The 17,584-nt window shown below is 37.2% G+C and overlaps 1 protein-coding gene across 1 annotated transcript in view; it reads right to left on the bottom strand.

The window, feature by feature from the left end:
* APBA2 (amyloid beta precursor protein binding family A member 2) overlaps positions 1-17,584 on the bottom strand; it is a 96,890-nt gene that overhangs the window by 16,049 nt on the left and 63,257 nt on the right. Inside the window, 5 exon segments of the mRNA XM_032699795.1 lie at positions 5,514-5,600; positions 6,916-6,951; positions 8,423-8,568; positions 13,554-13,590; positions 14,740-14,820. Of these exon segments, the coding sequence (XP_032555686.1) occupies positions 5,514-5,600; positions 6,916-6,951; positions 8,423-8,568; positions 13,554-13,590; positions 14,740-14,820 (387 nt within the window).

Below are 17,584 nucleotides of genomic sequence, written 5' to 3'. Positions count from 1 at the left end.
TAAACTCTTAATTTCTGCCATTAGCAGGGAAATCCCAACCTCCTACTTTCAAATGTTTTTCTCCTGGGAATATACCATTATTCAGTGGCTTCAACTGAGTTGCCTTGGACAATGAAAACTTGAGTGAGTATCTGTAGTCAGAGAAAGACGTTGTCACTATTTTGTTCCAGCTATTACTATTTCATCTTTTGTTTTTATCTCCAGTTCATGCTTCTATCAATGGTTTCTTATATAAAAGAGCAATGGGGTCCCAGAAGGAAGAACCTTCAAGGACATTTTAGAACAGTTTCTGTGCTCTACTAAGTATAAACTTGTAGTAAGTTTTATTATTTCTGAACTCAGAATTAAGTATGAATAAATTAATGTGGCTCAACAGCTAGCAGTCTCATTTTCATTAAAAGGTTTCTATATGTAAAATAACGTTATTTTAATAAAACAATGTATGTGACACTGCTACAGTGATCATTTCAAAGGATGTATTTGAGACTGCAAAGACAGAATGATATACTTGTCTGCATCAATGTTTTAGACATTTGTACTTTCACAGAGGTTTTATTTAAGATCCTGTATAAACAACCTGATTTCTCCTTTAGTTTTTTTAAATAAAAATAATAAAAAAGTACAACTTCTCTGTTTCCCGAAAGGTGTGCTGTTATACAAGATGTTTCATAATATAAGAAACTTTTAGGCTTAAACTGAGAGTTTCAGAAATGCTCATGCAATCAAGAAATCTGATTGACTGTGTTTCCATTCAGTGCCTTGAAGAAAAGCACTGTTACTGAAGTTTGTGTATGATTATGGAAGAAGAAAAATTTTTAGAGAAAAAGGTAATATAGCTTATGTTAGTAATGCTTGTGTGGCAGATATTTTGACAATTTAGATAAAATATTAGAAAAGGCTATAAGGTATCAGGACTTAGTTGTAAGGATCCCTAGAAGCCATAAAGTGGCATTTGAAGGCAGTGATGATAAAAATTTTGTCCTGAGGAGACACTCCAGAACTGTATGTTTTCTTCACTATGTGACTGTGCTGACCCCCCTCACCCTAAATCCTTATGCTAAGTTCAATTAGGATAAAGCTTTCTACTGCAACAAAGACCAAGAAAGTGCCTCCAAACCACGGCATTAGCTTTGTTTTCTATCTTAACATATTTTGCCCTTGTAAAGATGAACTGTTCCTTAAAAAACAGAAAGAGCCCATCTGAAAATTGCTCCTTGCTGGGGTTACTGGCCAGTTTGGGGAGTTTTTCCAGACTTTTATGTAATGCTCAAACTAGAAACAACCAGAAGCATAGTAGTTTTATTGGTCAAACAAGCTGAGGATATGTCCTGAGCATCCCTGTCCCTCACCCTGAACAGTTAAGAACATCTCCCAAATTCTGCCTGAATTTGAATTAAAAATGTTGTATAAAATAATTCACATTTTTTAATAATTTATCTAAGCAGCAGCATTCTTTATAAACAGCTTGGCATTGCTTTACCATTAGTTGAACAAACTTCTAAGGCCTAAGAAGAAAGACTGTTCCTTGAGTCAACAAAAGTAATTGTTTTAAGAATTTCAGTACAATTTAACTTGACAGAGAAAAATACAAATTACCATTTTTTCTTGGAACCACCTGTCTTAAAGTATGAAAAGATGGTTAAGTGATAGGTTGGGATGTGTCTCTAGGGGTTGCAGGGGCTCAGGAGGATTTCCAGCACTTCTGTCAGTATGGAGAAATGTTTTATAACGGACATCCCTCAGCAGGATCTTGGCAGCACTGCAGAGATAACTGCCTTTCAGCAGTGTGCACTAAGTGTTGTGTAAGGGTGTAATCACACATGCAGTGTGCAAAGAGTAGGTGGACTGGGAAAATGAAGGCATTTAATGTCCCCCTGCCAAGAGAGTCTTTCTGTCCATATCATCACAAAGATTTTTTTTTTTTATTTTTCCCCCTGTTGGGGTGAAAGTAATCATTCCCCCCAACAATCTCACACTTACAATAAGGAATGAGGCAAATATCTAGTGACTGTAAACATGCGTTTACTTTTGAGTTACTTGTGACTTGACTTTTTCCTTTTTCACTCCATATTCCATTATACACACTTTTCCATTACCAATATCTCTTTTTCACCCTCTCTCCTATATTACTTTCCCATGAATCCCTCCATCTCTGCCCATTTGCTTCTCTATTCTTTCCCTCATCCCTTTCCTAGTCCGATTGATTCCATCCTCGTTACCCTTATATTTGTCCTTAGAAATTCTGACTATCTCAGCCTTTTTCGAAACTACTGTTCTGTCTTCTCCTGTCTAGATTCCCCTTTCTCCCAGAATCTCCATTTTTTTTCTAAGGAATTCTTTTAGAATCCTGTTTGTTGCAACTCTTGAAACCCAAAGAATGCCTGAAGGAGAAAACCTAGGCATTCTCCCGAGCTTTCAAGTGATGTAGTCCCGTGGGAGTGCGACTTAGGTAGCCTAACAAGTCAGACAATTTTATGGAACCAGTCATCTACCAGAAGCTCTACACATACACATTTGTGATCTCTAGATCTTTCTTCTTCTTTGCTAGTTTTCCCAGTTGCTTCACTCCCAGCTTCTGTTCACTGAATGAGCAGGAAGCTGGGACAGGCTGTGGCATTTCTGCTGGTGTTGTGCACGGCCTGCGAGCCCACGGAGCTGTGGCACAACCAGGAATTGCTCTCATTCGAAGGCAGGTGGCCAAACCTAGGGCTGCTCCTACCACATGTACACTACACAGGAGCTTGACTTGGGCTGAATGTATTCAGGAACTAAATGCATAAGCAACCAAAAAGTGGCAGGGTGCCCTTTCCTGGTGTTGCTGAGGGCAACCGCTGGCTCTGTGCCAGCCTGGCAATGCACCTCTCCGGTGCTACCAGCATTGTGTACCCTGAGGCATGGCATTTTTTACATGAGAATTTCAGATTTTGAATTGGCTGTTACCTCATGTGAGCTATATAACACTACAGATGGATTAAAACATGTTTGGCACACTGCAGAAATAGGTTTTATATAATTGATAAAGCCATGAAAGTACAGATTGTCTCTGCCAGCTGCACATCAGCTGAAATAATCTATGATAATTACACCAGTCAGGAAACTTCACTAGCACTGAAAAATGTGACCAAGCCAAAAATGCTAAAAAGCCATTGGAATAAGTTTGTTAAAGCACTGAAAGATGCACTGTAAAAAAACAACAGAAAACCAAACCAAACAAAAAAACCCCAACAACAACAACAAAAAAACCCCAAAACAAACCACCCCAAAGAACCGAAAACAAAACCAAAAAACCCAGGGAAAACACCAGAGAGCTTGGAATTCTAACAACTTCCAGTGTTACTATTTTCATCTAGTTGAACAGCTCAAGACACCATTCATCACTGTGCATTGCATTTTGCATCACTAGAAATCTCAGGGATTCAGAAGAATGACAGTTTCTTTGACAATGTTTATGGTCTACCTCAAAGGACTTTCCTTTTTTATTTTTAAAAGGATTGGTGTTCAGCTGAAATGTTGAACTATTTAAAGAATAAGAAGAGTGACTTCCACTAAGACTAATCCTTACTCAACAAAAAGAACTTACCTATTTACTGCCACACATTCCAACTATAAACTGTAGCTGTTTGTTTATCAATAACTGTCTGTAGTCATCTTTAAACTGATCAGCATTTTATTTTCTGCTAATGCTAACATAGTCTCTGGATGATGCATATTTACCACAAGGTCAAAACAAGGCTGAGCCATAACAAATAGTGGTATTGCTTTTCATGGATGAAATTCAATATCAGATGATTTATGGATGGCAGACTGTAAACATTGCTGCCCATGTTAGATGGGATACTCTACTCCTCATCTGGCTCTTCCTCTTGGGAGTTCTAGTGGCATGTTAAGGACATCTGCTTATGTTAGCAGAAAAATAATCCATTTCCTGGAGAAACTAGCATTACCCTCACATTCAAGGATAGTAACGCTCTCCAACATTTCAGGAAGAAGTAAGTGCTTCATGGTTTCCTCAGAAAAACAAATTATATATCATTCGAAAACAAACCAAAATCCTAAATGTAGAGTGCTGCATTTATTTTTTTATTCAAGTATCTCTTATAGTTTCAGCTCATTTCTTCAGTTAGCCATGATATTTCTGAACTCTGATCTTATACACCGAGATACAAGTTTAATAACCATTTTCTCTTTCCATCTTCCAAGTTGTTTATGAAAATATTGAATTTCTTATGACAAGAAGTGTGCTTGTGAGTCTCACTCTGCTCTTCTTCTCTTTATATTGCCATATAAATGGCAATATATAAGACATAACCACAGAGAAATTATTTAGCCTGCTTCTATTTCTTGTATCATATGATCTAGAAAATATTATATGACATAAAAGCCTTATTTAAATCAAGAGGTGGTGTGTGCTGCTTCTGTGCCATGGACAAATATATTCCCTGTCCCAAAAGAAAATACTGATTTGACATGATTTACTTCTGACTAATCTGTGCTGACTCTTGCTCATCTCCACTCACACGAAGGGTGTGTGAGTGCCTCCAAAGGGTTTGTTTGTTTTGGTATCACTCTGACAGTTAAACTTACTTACTGTAATCCTGTTTTACTACTAGAAAAAACCCCAAATCTAAATAATAACTTCCTAATTCTACAAGAGTGTCATTAAAAGGATAATATAAGGTCACTCAAACCAGTTTTCCAAATAATACAAGATGAATTTTCTAATTTGGTTGTATCTAGTTTAACTAAGCACTTTCTACATGGCTTGTTCTTTAGTGTAACTTCAGGTCTAAAAATTTTTCAACTGCATACAATGGAGTTTCTTTGTGAAAACTAAAGAAAAAGACATCACTAAAATTTCCCTTTTCAATACCTCTCATAAGAAGGAGAATTTAAAGACTTTCGGTAAGTATGATCAAAGTCTAAGACATCTTGTAAGATTAGTATGCTAAATATTGGGATTCACATATAAATTATACGTACTTAATTGTAAATTCCTTAAAAAAGTCCTTACGAAGATCACCTCTTGTGGAATACAGAAGTATTCCTAGAAGATGAGGCTGATCACTGCTGTGGTCTCCAGATGCTGCTTTTATATGAACAACTAATAATTTACCTTAAGCAGGAGGATGGTGGCTCAGATGTGATTTATGGGAAAAGAAAGAGATTAAATGTTAAAAATGGCAAGATATGAACGGCTTAGTCAAAGCAGCAAATGACTTCCCTGTTGGGCTGTAAATCTGGGTTCTGAAACTGTTTCAGAGGAACAGTGTACATGCATTCTGAAAGACTTCTGAATCTTTTTCTAAATTGAATTACAGCTCTCAGCAACATGCAGACATCTTCCAATACATCAAATATGCAAAACTGGTGCCAGTATTACTATATTGGCAAGTGTTACAACAACAGGAGCTCTTCTGAATACTCCCACAGCAGTGAATTTATCCAAATTTAGGAAAGTGCATATACTGAGTCTAACTCAACCTTATTCTTGAAGAGTTTTAATTACAACTTACCTGTGTGTCTGCATTTAAAACTTTGATTCTCTGTGTGGAGATGAACAGATCCACTTCAGTTAAGGCCTGGGAATCTCCCTCTGAAGTCTAAAAGACAGATGCTTTGTTAAAGGGGATTTTTAATTCTCTCTTTGGAATTACAAATTCACTCATTGCTCCAAGGATAATGTGATGTGAGGCAACTGCACTTTAAACCACTAGAGAGATGACTATTCAGAGGTGTTTCTAAATACATGCAAAGAGTACATTTATTGCATAGAAGGAATGAAGCATACTCTGATTTTCTGGGAAAGAGGGAATTTTTGGAGCCTCTGTGACTGACAACTCAAGTATTAAAATTCTCTATTTAGAGCCAGAACAGGAGAAAAAGTATGGCTGGTTTTTTCCCCATTTTCTCACTGATGCAGTTCAGTATTTGAGGCACCAGAAGTGAGAAAGTTGGAGAACTGAGAAGGTGACTTAGTCCCCACCAGCTGCTTTGCCATTGCCATCTCAGTGAGCTTACCAAAAACAAGAGCAAGCTGATGCTCAGTACTGTGGTGGGGTTTAAGTCTTTTCTTTTTTTTAGATTTTTAGTTTATTTTTTCCTAGAAAATAAAGAATTAAGGATTGAATTAATATTTCTCTCATATCACAAAAAGCCATCATCTGATGGCATCCTCAACCTCTGAGCACTGCTCACAAGGGAAACAATTCCATATCCCATTAGAGAACATGGTCACAGAGTAGGGGGGCATCAGCCTCCAGGTCAGAGACTGGTTCCTTTCACAGTTCAAGGAAGAACAATGTATTTGCTGTTCTTTTTTTGAGTTATAAAGTCTTAGCTATGCCTTTAATTCATTCAGATTAATTTTATTTGAATTTTCATCCAGCAAAATACACAGCAAGCACATACTTTGGCAGAGACGACCTGTATCGCTTCCATCCTTTTAGGGATATTTTGGCCAACTGTATTTAGTTAACTGAAGTATTGTTTTTAACTGAGTGAAATGTTTCCTGTATGAATTGTTCCAGCTACTATGTGGTACATTTATGTTGTTTTCAAATATCAACAGTAATAAACATACAGTAAGTCACTGGCACAGGAAGTACATCTTCCTCCTTTGGTTAGTAAAATCAAAACAAGCATTACATTCAGAAAAATCTCCCAGACAACAATGGCTGTATATCTGCATTAAACAAATCACAGGTATTCAACAGAAGAAGGGCAGCAGACAGGCACTGCAGCAAACCAACAACAAAGAAAATGAGTTCATTTTACTCCATTCACCATTCTACTGCTTAACAAAGAAGAAACCAAAATGACAACTTTATGAGGATCCATAATGAAAGATGTAACACTCCATGGAAAACAACAAAAATGTAAGTAAACATTAGCATTCAAGAAAAACAGTTTACACACCGCTTTTTTCTTGATTTTAGCCGCCTTTTGCATCCTCTGAGGAGTAGCATAAAAAAAGAATGCAGACAGGTGTACACACAAGGAAAGAGAAAAGACAGTGTGGGAAGTCAGGGAAACCTTTTGACTATGAGTCCAGGCTGTTGAAAATTAAAAAACTGGGGGCAGTGGTAGAAGAATGTGCAAGAGAGAAAGATTTGCTTATACCTTATGCACTTCTCAAGATAATTGGATTTAATGGCATTATGCATGTTGTCAATTGATTACAAAAAAACTGGTACCAAAGTGTTGTCTATTAACAGCTACTCCTCACACTTATCCTGCTAAATTTACAGCAGTGGAAAATGGCAGGACATGCACTATCTTAAAGCCAGGGGTTTCTACCCATATTGATCACATGTCTACATGTAACTGTTGAACAAAACTCAGGCTCTCTTCCACGACTACCTAAAGTAGTCAAAAGTACCTCTGACAGATAAAGGTTGGTAATAACATACAAAAAAGTTCTTAGGGATTTAATTGCAATCAACAATTACTTACTGTAGCTTGAGACATCACAATATGCTAAACAGAAACTCAAAGGTTTGGAAAGTTTAAAGAACTGGACATTTCCTGCATTCCATTTGCTTCAATCATCAATCATGACATGTCTCTTGCTAAGTAAGTGGTTTTTTGAAACTGGTTTCCTTCAAAAACGTGCAATTTTTAGCAATGAAATATTTTATTGACTAAGCACATACTTTTTCTCTTAGCATTTAAACCTGCCTCTTTCTAACCATGTGTTTATTCAGATGAGGTATTTACAGCAGTCACAAAAAACTTTAAAATAAAAATATCCTACTTGGAGTATCAATCAAAGAAATACTTTCTTTACACAGCTGTATGAAGCAGTCTATGCTACATTAGTTACAAAGGAATTGTTCACTGTAAATAATACCAAATCCAAACACAACAGTAAGGAATGTTCTTGTTCTAAAAAATTAATAATTCAATATATTGAGAGCAATCTTCTCAATTTGTAGTAAGTTAAAGGAATTAATGACATGTGACATGAGTAAAACCACAGCCAAACAAATATCCTGTGCTTTGCCACTGAAATATTTTCTAATTGCAATCTGCAACTTGTCTTTAACGACTGAATTTGTCACACAGCTTCCAAAGAATTTTGAATAGACTCTGGAATAATTCATATTTTGCTCCTTAGAGATGCTGTACGTATTTTTATAAAAGTACTGGAAAGTAATGGTATTTACAGTACTAGATATATACTCATGTATAGATACATACAGAGACTAGAGAGACAGATTTATACACGCTTCGGGCGAGGTGTGAGCTGCACACCTGCCCCGCTGGGGCTCAGCTGGGCCAGCTCAGGGGGTCTCTCCAGCAGAGCAGTCCCTACCTTCACTCCGCTGGGCCAGCTCAGGGGGTCTCTCCCCAGCAGAGCAGTCCCTACCTTCACTCCGCTGGGCCAGCTCAGGGGGTCTCTCCCCAGCAGAGCAGTCCCTACCTTCACTCGGCTCACGGCCTCCTGCGCCTGCATCATGCGGATGTTTTTGGAGGGGTTGCGCTCTGAGAGCAGCTGAGTGGAGCCCAGGTAATTGGCTGCAAAGATGATCCCATCGATAAGGTCTTCAGGTTCACAAGGGCCTGGAACTGACAGGAGACATTTATTGTTACTGCCTTGCAAAAGAGTGGAGAAAGAGGAGACACTGAGTAAGGGACAGCGCAGTTTGAACAACCTTTTTAGTACCGTTTTTAATGTGAAACAGGTGAAGAAGTCTAGTGCAAAGTAAATTCTGTTTTTCCCTATAATTACTTCCCAAAAAACCCCAGCACATTAACTGAACATACAGTATTTATAACATTGCACAATGGTTTGACTGTGGAATTCTATAGGAGAATAATTGGAAAATTCTTCCTGTGTTGCACTTCTAAACACATTAGGATTATTTACAAGTTTCAGAAATGCTAATAGGTACCTTTACCATAACTTTCTTACTATTTATAACTGTTACAGAGCATGAGCTAAACTTCTGTTTGAATACAGATTTGTGTTTTCACTTTTTTTTTTTTTTTTGAGATGTCTGTAAAGTACAGAGTCCCTAAACCTCATCTCTGGCAAAAATACTAATGAACAAAGGGTACAAAGGTGTACTTTGCTTCAACAAAAGTCCAGTGTGAAACTCAACAGTTAAGAAAGTTTGGGAAAAAAGCAAAGCAGGCCTCTTGATGCTGTTTAGTCATGTGTAAGGCCTGAATTCAGAGAAAGTTTTCTTTAAACCTTCATTCAACAAATACACTTAGTATTAATTACATTGTGACTCTGATGAAATTCTAACATTATCTTGCATTTTGCAAGTTGTTTCTTTCAAAGGATGCAAAAGGGGGCAGGGAGAACAGAATAAAACCTAGTATTTATATCATACTGGGACTGTGCACATCATCCTCTTCATTAAGCTGTTAAGCTTTACATCTAACTTGAGTAGATCAATAAAAAACAGCCATTCCAGACTTTGGCCGAAATCTCTTGATAGTGAATATTTTTTGTTTCTCGACAGTTTTATAAAAGAAATTTGCTTTGAACTAGATCAACTTGCCAACTCCTAACACATTTCTGGAAGTATATTAATCTTGTGTGAGGAGGAAAATGACACCAAAAAGGAATATTAATTTAAAAAAAGAAGTTTATTGTTCAGTGTTCAATTTATTTATAATCAATTCAATGTGGAGGATTATTATGCGGAGAAGGAAGAATTTATGGCATGCTGTTGCGGATTAAATGTACTGAAAAAGTGTTTCACACCTATAACTTTTAGTGAGAATTCCTATTCTTCATTTTCCCATTTAATTTAGCAGAACTCTTCCAACAGAAAATAAACATGATTAAAAGAAGTGACTCCCCTCTTCAAGCAATACTTCCCTGCAGTTAACTGAATGAAATCAAAATGAAAATTCCACAAGAACTCCATTCCTACATCTCTGTTCCTCTTTGCTTTCATCTTTGTACCATTACATTTTCCAGCACATGGAGCATTTATTTGATATGATACCTCTTCTGATGGTGTTGGTCATATGTTTTTTCAGGCCTAAAACAGTTTCATACATCTCTACTTGATATTGGCACCTTGTTTCAAGAGGAGCAGAGAGGGAAATTAATTAAAGATGGGAATTTAATGTTAAGTTAGCAAAACTTCATTAGATAGCTGCACCAACATGCTCATTCAAAATTAAAGTGTCTTTAATTTTGTTTTCCTTCATTCACTTCAGGCTAAGTAAATCAGGCTAAATTGAATCCAGATTGCTTTAACTGTGAAATATGCTTACCCATATAATGTTTAAATCAGTTTAAGTAAACTCCTTTAGCAGGTAATTTAGATTCATTTTCTTGAAATACTTTGTGTCTTACAAGTAAAATTCAATTCTTGGTGCAAATTCTAATACACTCATTACTACATCAAGCAAAGACCAAAACTCTAAGAGTCTGCAGGATTTGTCAACAAAAAAAGTTGTGCTGGCTATTTGAAATATATCCATCCCTTCGTCTAACTCCTTTCCATCCCAAAAGCTCTAGATGAACTCAGGAGTTTGTTTTCTTTCTGTGATTCTGTTTCTCTTCAATTATTTCCAAGTATGTTGAATTTGGCCCACTTCTGGTGTATCTGTGCTTTGCACATCTGTAAGCAAGACATTTCTGTCTTGGTTTCCCAGTCACTGATAGGCTACACAACAATTCCTTCTCATGTCTTGCCTGTTTGGTGACAGTAATGGTGCTTTTAACTAATTTGTATGAATAACTTCTAGAACATGGAAATAACCTAAGATGTTAAGCAATTTTATAATCCTAATGTTATTTATTGGGATTCTTTAGAGACTGGGGTTTTTTGGATGGATATAGTTTCATCATTTCTTCATGGCATTAGAAAGTAATTTTTTTGTGGAATCATTATACAAGCAGCAACATCTGCTACATCATATATAAATCAACAGCATGTATAAAATGCTTACGGCAATAAATAATACAGAAAAAAAAAACCAAAAAATCCACGTTGTGCAGAAAACACTTCCATACATTTCCCATCATGAAGGCAATGTAAGCAGTTGTCAGGTAAAATAAGACATCTGTGGGAAGGGTGGAATGGTACTGAAAATTGCCAGGGTCAAATTGGGTTACCTGAGTGTTTTCTTCCCTTATCTCTGTCTGCTTTAAATAATACAAAAATGCAGACTTGGCTGAGGTCCCACTCAAGCATGACCTTGACTGCAAGCATGTGTAAGGCTTACTGATGAGGAAGGGAAGGAGGAAGAGATTTCAAACTTGACGGTTAGTTTGATATCAGCAAAGATTGGAATTTTATGTTGAGTATTGGTGCTTAAACATTAGGTAACTATTTCTGAAAAATCTAAATTTCTGCACCATCCTATCAATGGTAATCTGGAGATTACTTGGTTTTCTGCTGATCTATTAATAAACATATTTCTAGACCAAGTAGACTAGGTGTAAACATTTTAAAATTAACTTTTGCATTCATAAAATAAGAAAAATACTCATTTAGTAATTCAGTATAACTGAATTTAATAATCATTTAATACATATTTTTATATCTATCTAAAATCATGTGTAACCCAAGGATTCAGACAGTATTTAGAAACTGCACTCAGAGCACTGAAGCACCTTCAACTTCCTGCTGCCCTATCACACTCCATGAAGTCACTGAGGGCTTGGGATATGTGGCACTGCAGCACATTTTGCATAAGGAGTAAATGGACACGGCATAAGTCACCTTTCAGAATGCCTATCTACAGCTTCCATATTTTGGCTGATTTCTTTACTTCATCACACTTGTTACTGTGCAAGGGTGATTTCTGGTGATACAACAGAGAGCAAAAAAGCCAGAACCACTGAACATGGAACTAATTACCACTACAAGCACGTAGTGGTATCACTATTGAAACAATTCCAACAGCAGAAGTACACATTTCCAACATTTTTGGGCCTGTTATCTATTTTTTTTACGTTCACATGCACATGAAAGATATTATGTATTAACAGAGACACAGATATAGCTCCTGTAGTTAAGGAGTCATGTTGAAAGTGCTTTAAACACAAATATCAATATAATCAAAAGATGTTTGTGGTATGACTGTCAAAGCTCAGGGAAGAACAGCAGTGTTGGCTGTCTCTTTTTTAACATGCAGAAGGGTCTCTACATACAAACTAATAATAAAAACTGTGGTTTTCTTTGAATTCAGAGAGCAGTCATGTAAGCTATCATAAGCTCCTAGTGGGCCATGTATTTATGCCATTGTGTTAGACAATGCCATATAATACCTGCAACAGAGAAAACCTAACAGACAGTTATTTTCACATACTGTGCAGCTACAGGAAAAATCAGAGAAAGCAAAATGATTGAACTAAAAAGAAAAGTATTATGCTATGTAAAAGGGTATTCTGACCCCTTTCCAACAGAGTACTGAGATGACTGCTATGGAAAGAAAAAGACATAAACTTTTTATCCAAACAAAATTAAAATGTGCAGTTATATCTGCAAGTGCTGCAAGGGGTGAATTCTCCAGCCTGTTTTAGAGTTCCACGCTGGCCTTGCTTTGTGGTTGTCCACTGGACAATCAGCTCATCACAAAGTACCAGCCTGCTTTCTTGTCTCTGCCCCCTGTGAAGAATGCATTTGAATTTACCTCTGTTTAGGGCCCGTTAGCCAGTACATGCCAAGTGTTCCATGTAATGTCCCTCAGATGTCAATCTCAAGGAACAAATTCTGATCTTTCCATTTGTTCTAGCTCTTTAAGGAAATTACTGAAAACAGAAGATGCATGTCAAGCTGGTGAGATCAGAGACTAAAAGAAATATGTATTGGACACTCTAGTATTATTCTAAATTGCATTTTTTCCTGATTTGAGAATGGCATTAAAAATTAAGTTTTATGGTTTCTATTGTGTGGGTCATGGTAGATCTAAGGGGTTAGGTCCTTGAATGTCTCCTACTGTTGTTTCTCACTTCACAGTGTAGACAGTTCCTTTGCAGGAAGAGCTCTATGCATTTCCCCCATAAAAAGTTCTTCAGCTGTCTGTGAATCAGAGTGATAATGTTTTTCAGTACAATCCTAATTTAATTCTGTCCACCTTCTTGTGTTAATAAATTGACTTATTTTTCTTCAAACAGAATATATGTAATAGCAGTGCAAAGGAGATTGAAAAAACATGTAAAAGCATTGCTCTCCTAAACAGAGGACTGGATTACTGGCTTTTTGTCAGTTCAGGGGAACCTTTCCATTTGTGCTGACAACTGAGATTTCCAGAGTGCAACAATGGGCCATAAAGAACACAAGGCTCTATATGTTCATAACTCTCCACCCACTGTTACCACCTTTTTTAACCCCTTCCAGATTTGTAGTTGTCTCCATCTTCACCTGAATTTTTCTACTCCTCCTTTTTATCACCACTATGCTCCCATTGCCATGGGGAAGCATGAAAATGTTAAATACTTCCATACCTCAACTTCTCAGTTTTCTGAAAAGTTTTCTCTTGGGTTTGACTGGTTTTTAGAACTGTGATCTTTAATATATATTAAAGTATTTGCTTTCACTTTGTCCTACTTTAACTATGGATGATGTCAAACTTACCATCAACAAAACTTGGAAAGGAAGACACTTTCTTTGTCTGTTGAGAAATAAAAATGGTATAGTTGTAACCAAATAACTTTCACACAATGAAGTGAATTCATATTATATTTAAATAGCTGACCACTGCCACACAGCCACTATTCAGCACAGTGAAACACTTTACATCACAGTCATGAACCCAACCTAAGCGTTACAGAGTGCACCTGGAATCTATTTTAAGCAGATGCCAACACACAAAAAAATAAGGGAGGCAGGGTAAGACCATGAAAATGATCTAAGAAGTCAGCTGTCAAATGAGCAATACAAACCAGCAATTCCCAGTCCAATAATTTGTCCATAGATCACATTGCCTATTAATGATATATCAATTTTCCAATTAAGAACATTTAACAAAGCAAGATTCTGGGTCAGTGAATAAAAAGAACTGCCCCTGACTGCAGAGTATACAGCACTACACCTGATCCTAGCAGGGGTCACAACAGTGCTCTTTTTTTACACTACTGTCTCTATTCTCAATAAACAAATCCTTCCATTCCTCATTTTTTGCCAGTTTCCTCAGTCAATCCTGTTTCCAGGAAAGAGGCTGATTTCTCCATCATGGGAAAAGGCTTTAGAAATGTCTCTTCATTAATATAACAGGTTACAGGCTAAATACGTTACGTTTTCAGACAACAGACTTCTGCTTTTAAGTCTGAATATCATTCCATTGTGTCTCGCCTCAAGCATAACTCATTCTGCTTTCTTAGATGTCTTTGCTCCAGCCCTCAGTGACAACAGCAGGTCTGTCTGTCACTGTATCTCTTCACAGCTGACTGAGCCAGGACTGACACTGGGAGTGGGGTGGGGGAGGAACAGAAGACAATTTCTTCTTTATGCTACTTTTGCTCTCCAATAATCCAAAAAGAGAACTTCTGAAGTGTTCTCCCTATCTCATCAGAAAATTTTAGACTTGAGTACATGCCATGTACAGTTACATAAAATGAAAGAGGCAGCAAAAATTCATGGGTATAGTTCAAAGACTTTTCAGAGTAGGTAGACATGGTATTTACTGTCAGCTCAGGAAAAGAAACAGAGCCTAAGTATAGGTGTGTGAGAGGGAGAAAGCTGACAATCTGATGCCTGCTTTCCCTCGTGGAATGCTCAGGAAGGCAGATAGCAGGGAGGCCTGGCAGCCCAGGGTACCTACCTCAGGTGTGTTATTATTGTCAACTGGCCCATTGAGGTCTGAACGCTGCTGCTTCCTTGGCTGTTCCAAACCATTGCACATCTGAAAGAAAAAGGAAAGGATTTCAGATCCTTTTGTTTTCTGAAAAGCTTCAAAACATAAGTGGAAGTCAATGGTGCACAGATAATTAGAAAATTCTCACCAGATTAAATGTACTTAAAAAAATCACAAAACACTAACATATGAAACTCTATTTAGCATGATCTCTATTACTTATCTGTAGTTATTTATGTACAATCATATTCATTACTGGTACAGAAATATGAAAATGTGATATAACAGAATTTCCTCCTGTAATTTAGTAAATATTAGTTTCATACAAAAATGTTGTGTTTACTTAAAATAAAATACCTACTTTGATGATAAGACATTTCAATTATCATTAAGCAGCAGTTATACTACTGATTTAAATTTAAATAATTTTAGTTCAATGCAAATTTTTCATGTGAAAGTGAGCCAAATGCTGACATGTTCAAATTATTCAGAAACCAAAATCAGAATTTTTACATGTGCTCATTCTCAGTACCAGACATAATCAAAATAGTCCTAACAGCCATCTGAAAAACAGAATTCCAGCACTGAGTATAGGATCCTGTGTTTGTGGGAGATACTTCTCAGCACCTCCTTCCTTTTGGGGCAAGTAAATCTACAGGATGTTGGCAGCACAGCTTCAGGCTTCTGAAGAAATGCAGAAGAGAAAATACACAAAGAAAATACTGAGGTTTTTAAACTACAGAACATTACTTTTTTTTCTAAGTTCCAGTCGTCACAGGGGCAGAATTTCTTCTCCCCTGACACAAGTCACAGAACAGCAGCACCCGACACAGGGAGTGCCCATGTGAAGTTTGCATGACTCAAATTTTCAGTGTCAAAAATCTGGAAAACCAGGGTGATTTCTGGAACAAATTTTAGTGGTTTAGGATATTTCATTTTCCTTTTTTCTTAGTTTCTCCATTATGTATAAAAAAATGAGTGCCTAAATGTTGTCGTAAAGCTTCCCAAATAAAAAGTCGTATCAACAACTGTGCAAATGGAAAACACTGAGCCTGCATTATTTGAAAGGGTCAGTCTGAACATTAAATGTGAACATAACTCCTTGTCTTCTGACTTTCAAATACAGTATATAGCTGTAGTGAAAGAAAGTCTTTGTGTTCATCTCTACACAAAGTACTCCCTATGACTAACACTTAGTCAGCTGAACAAAATATACTAATGAAGCAAGCACATGAGAGCTATTCGCTCAGTAATGATAATTCTGAGGTAAAACGACATACACAAACCAAAGATTCACCCAAGTAGTAAGCAGGAATTTAAGAAAGAAAATACCATCTGAGACACACACAGAACACCAAGACTCGGGAACCCACTGACTAGTGCCTGTCTACATGGCTGTAGCAGCTGAGAACTTCCCATATCCCTGCCTATAAACATTACTCTGTTTGAGACAAGACAAATCTAATTATATTGCATGGCTAAACTAATATGGAGCAATCTGTGTTGACGTGCAGTGAAATACATTAATGAGGTAAACAAATATCTAGAGGGCTTTAAAACAACAAGCATAATCATTACACATTATTCCCTAAAATAGTAGGATTTAGATTAAGTATCCTTTAAGAAGGGATTATGACATGGTCACAATGAAGATACACTACTGTAAACACTGACAGCAAATATATTAACTCCAGTATGTACAATAGAATGTTGATACTTTTAAAGCACCGATAGTTTTCTGATTAGCATACACTTGACTAAACTGAAAATGCACCTGCATATAAAGAAAGAATTGGTTATCTGCTTTTGTAAGCATGGCCTGCGTGCTGTAACATTACTGCAACACGTCTCTGTCACAAATCTGACACGCTGATGGACTTATTCAGCCCTGGGGATCATAACACCGATCGTGCTGGTTGGTAACTGTTGCATATGTAATTCCATCCAGTCCTAATAGAAAATATGACTAAACACTTGGAGGACATTTCAGTTTTGATTTATACATAGATGTACTTTACTGGAGCCCCTATTTTCAGGATTTTAGGAATATAAACAAGCCTTATTTGTTTATTGTTTCCTAGTCACATATGCAGTAGATATGTTGTTACAGTGTATTGTCTGGTTCCAAAGAGAAGTCTGTGGAGTGCATGATGAGTTATTATGTTCCTTCACAAGGAACATAATAAAAGTTTTTTCTTACTATCTGGTGTCTGAAAATGAAGGCCATTTTTTTCCCCAGAGTTTTGCCTGTGTGTTCAGCAGCTCCAGACTAATTACACAGCATCTCCAGTACAAAGAATTCTTCCATGTCCTTTAGGCACATCTGTGCACACAATACGTTCCACCTCTGGCTGATCTATTAATGCTTTTCTACTTAAAAATGCCGCAATGTGGAGGGAAGGGTGCCACCGTGAGTGCTTCCTCCAAACAATGTCAGGACTGTAACAGCACATTATTGAGGCTGGAGTGCAGCACAACCTTCAGCAGCAGCAGGAGCTGGGCCTGAGACTTTCTGTGCCCAGTAACTGCCTGCAGCAAGAAGGACAAGGAGAAGGGCTTCCCTTGCATTCCGTAAGACTCACAGTGCCCAAGGACACAACCATGCAGAGCAGGCATGGCTGTACCTCCCATGCATAGGTACAAACCATGGAGTCTTGGAAATATGGAAGGAGATGCTTCTAGAGCAAGGATGAAGGGACTGCTTTGGAGCTTCTTTATGGTCTCATTGTGAGTAAATGTAAATTCTGTTACTCAATGTGGGCTGGAAGTTGGTTCATGCTCCCAAATGATCTGACCAATGCCAAATAAATTA

The sequence above is a fragment of the Chiroxiphia lanceolata genome, chromosome 12 (assembly GCF_009829145.1).
Source record: "Chiroxiphia lanceolata isolate bChiLan1 chromosome 12, bChiLan1.pri, whole genome shotgun sequence".
In the NCBI taxonomy this organism is placed as follows: Eukaryota; Metazoa; Chordata; class Aves; order Passeriformes; family Pipridae; genus Chiroxiphia; species Chiroxiphia lanceolata.
The sequence above is the reverse complement of the archived record's forward strand: the minus strand, read 5'-3'. Positions and strand labels throughout refer to the sequence as shown.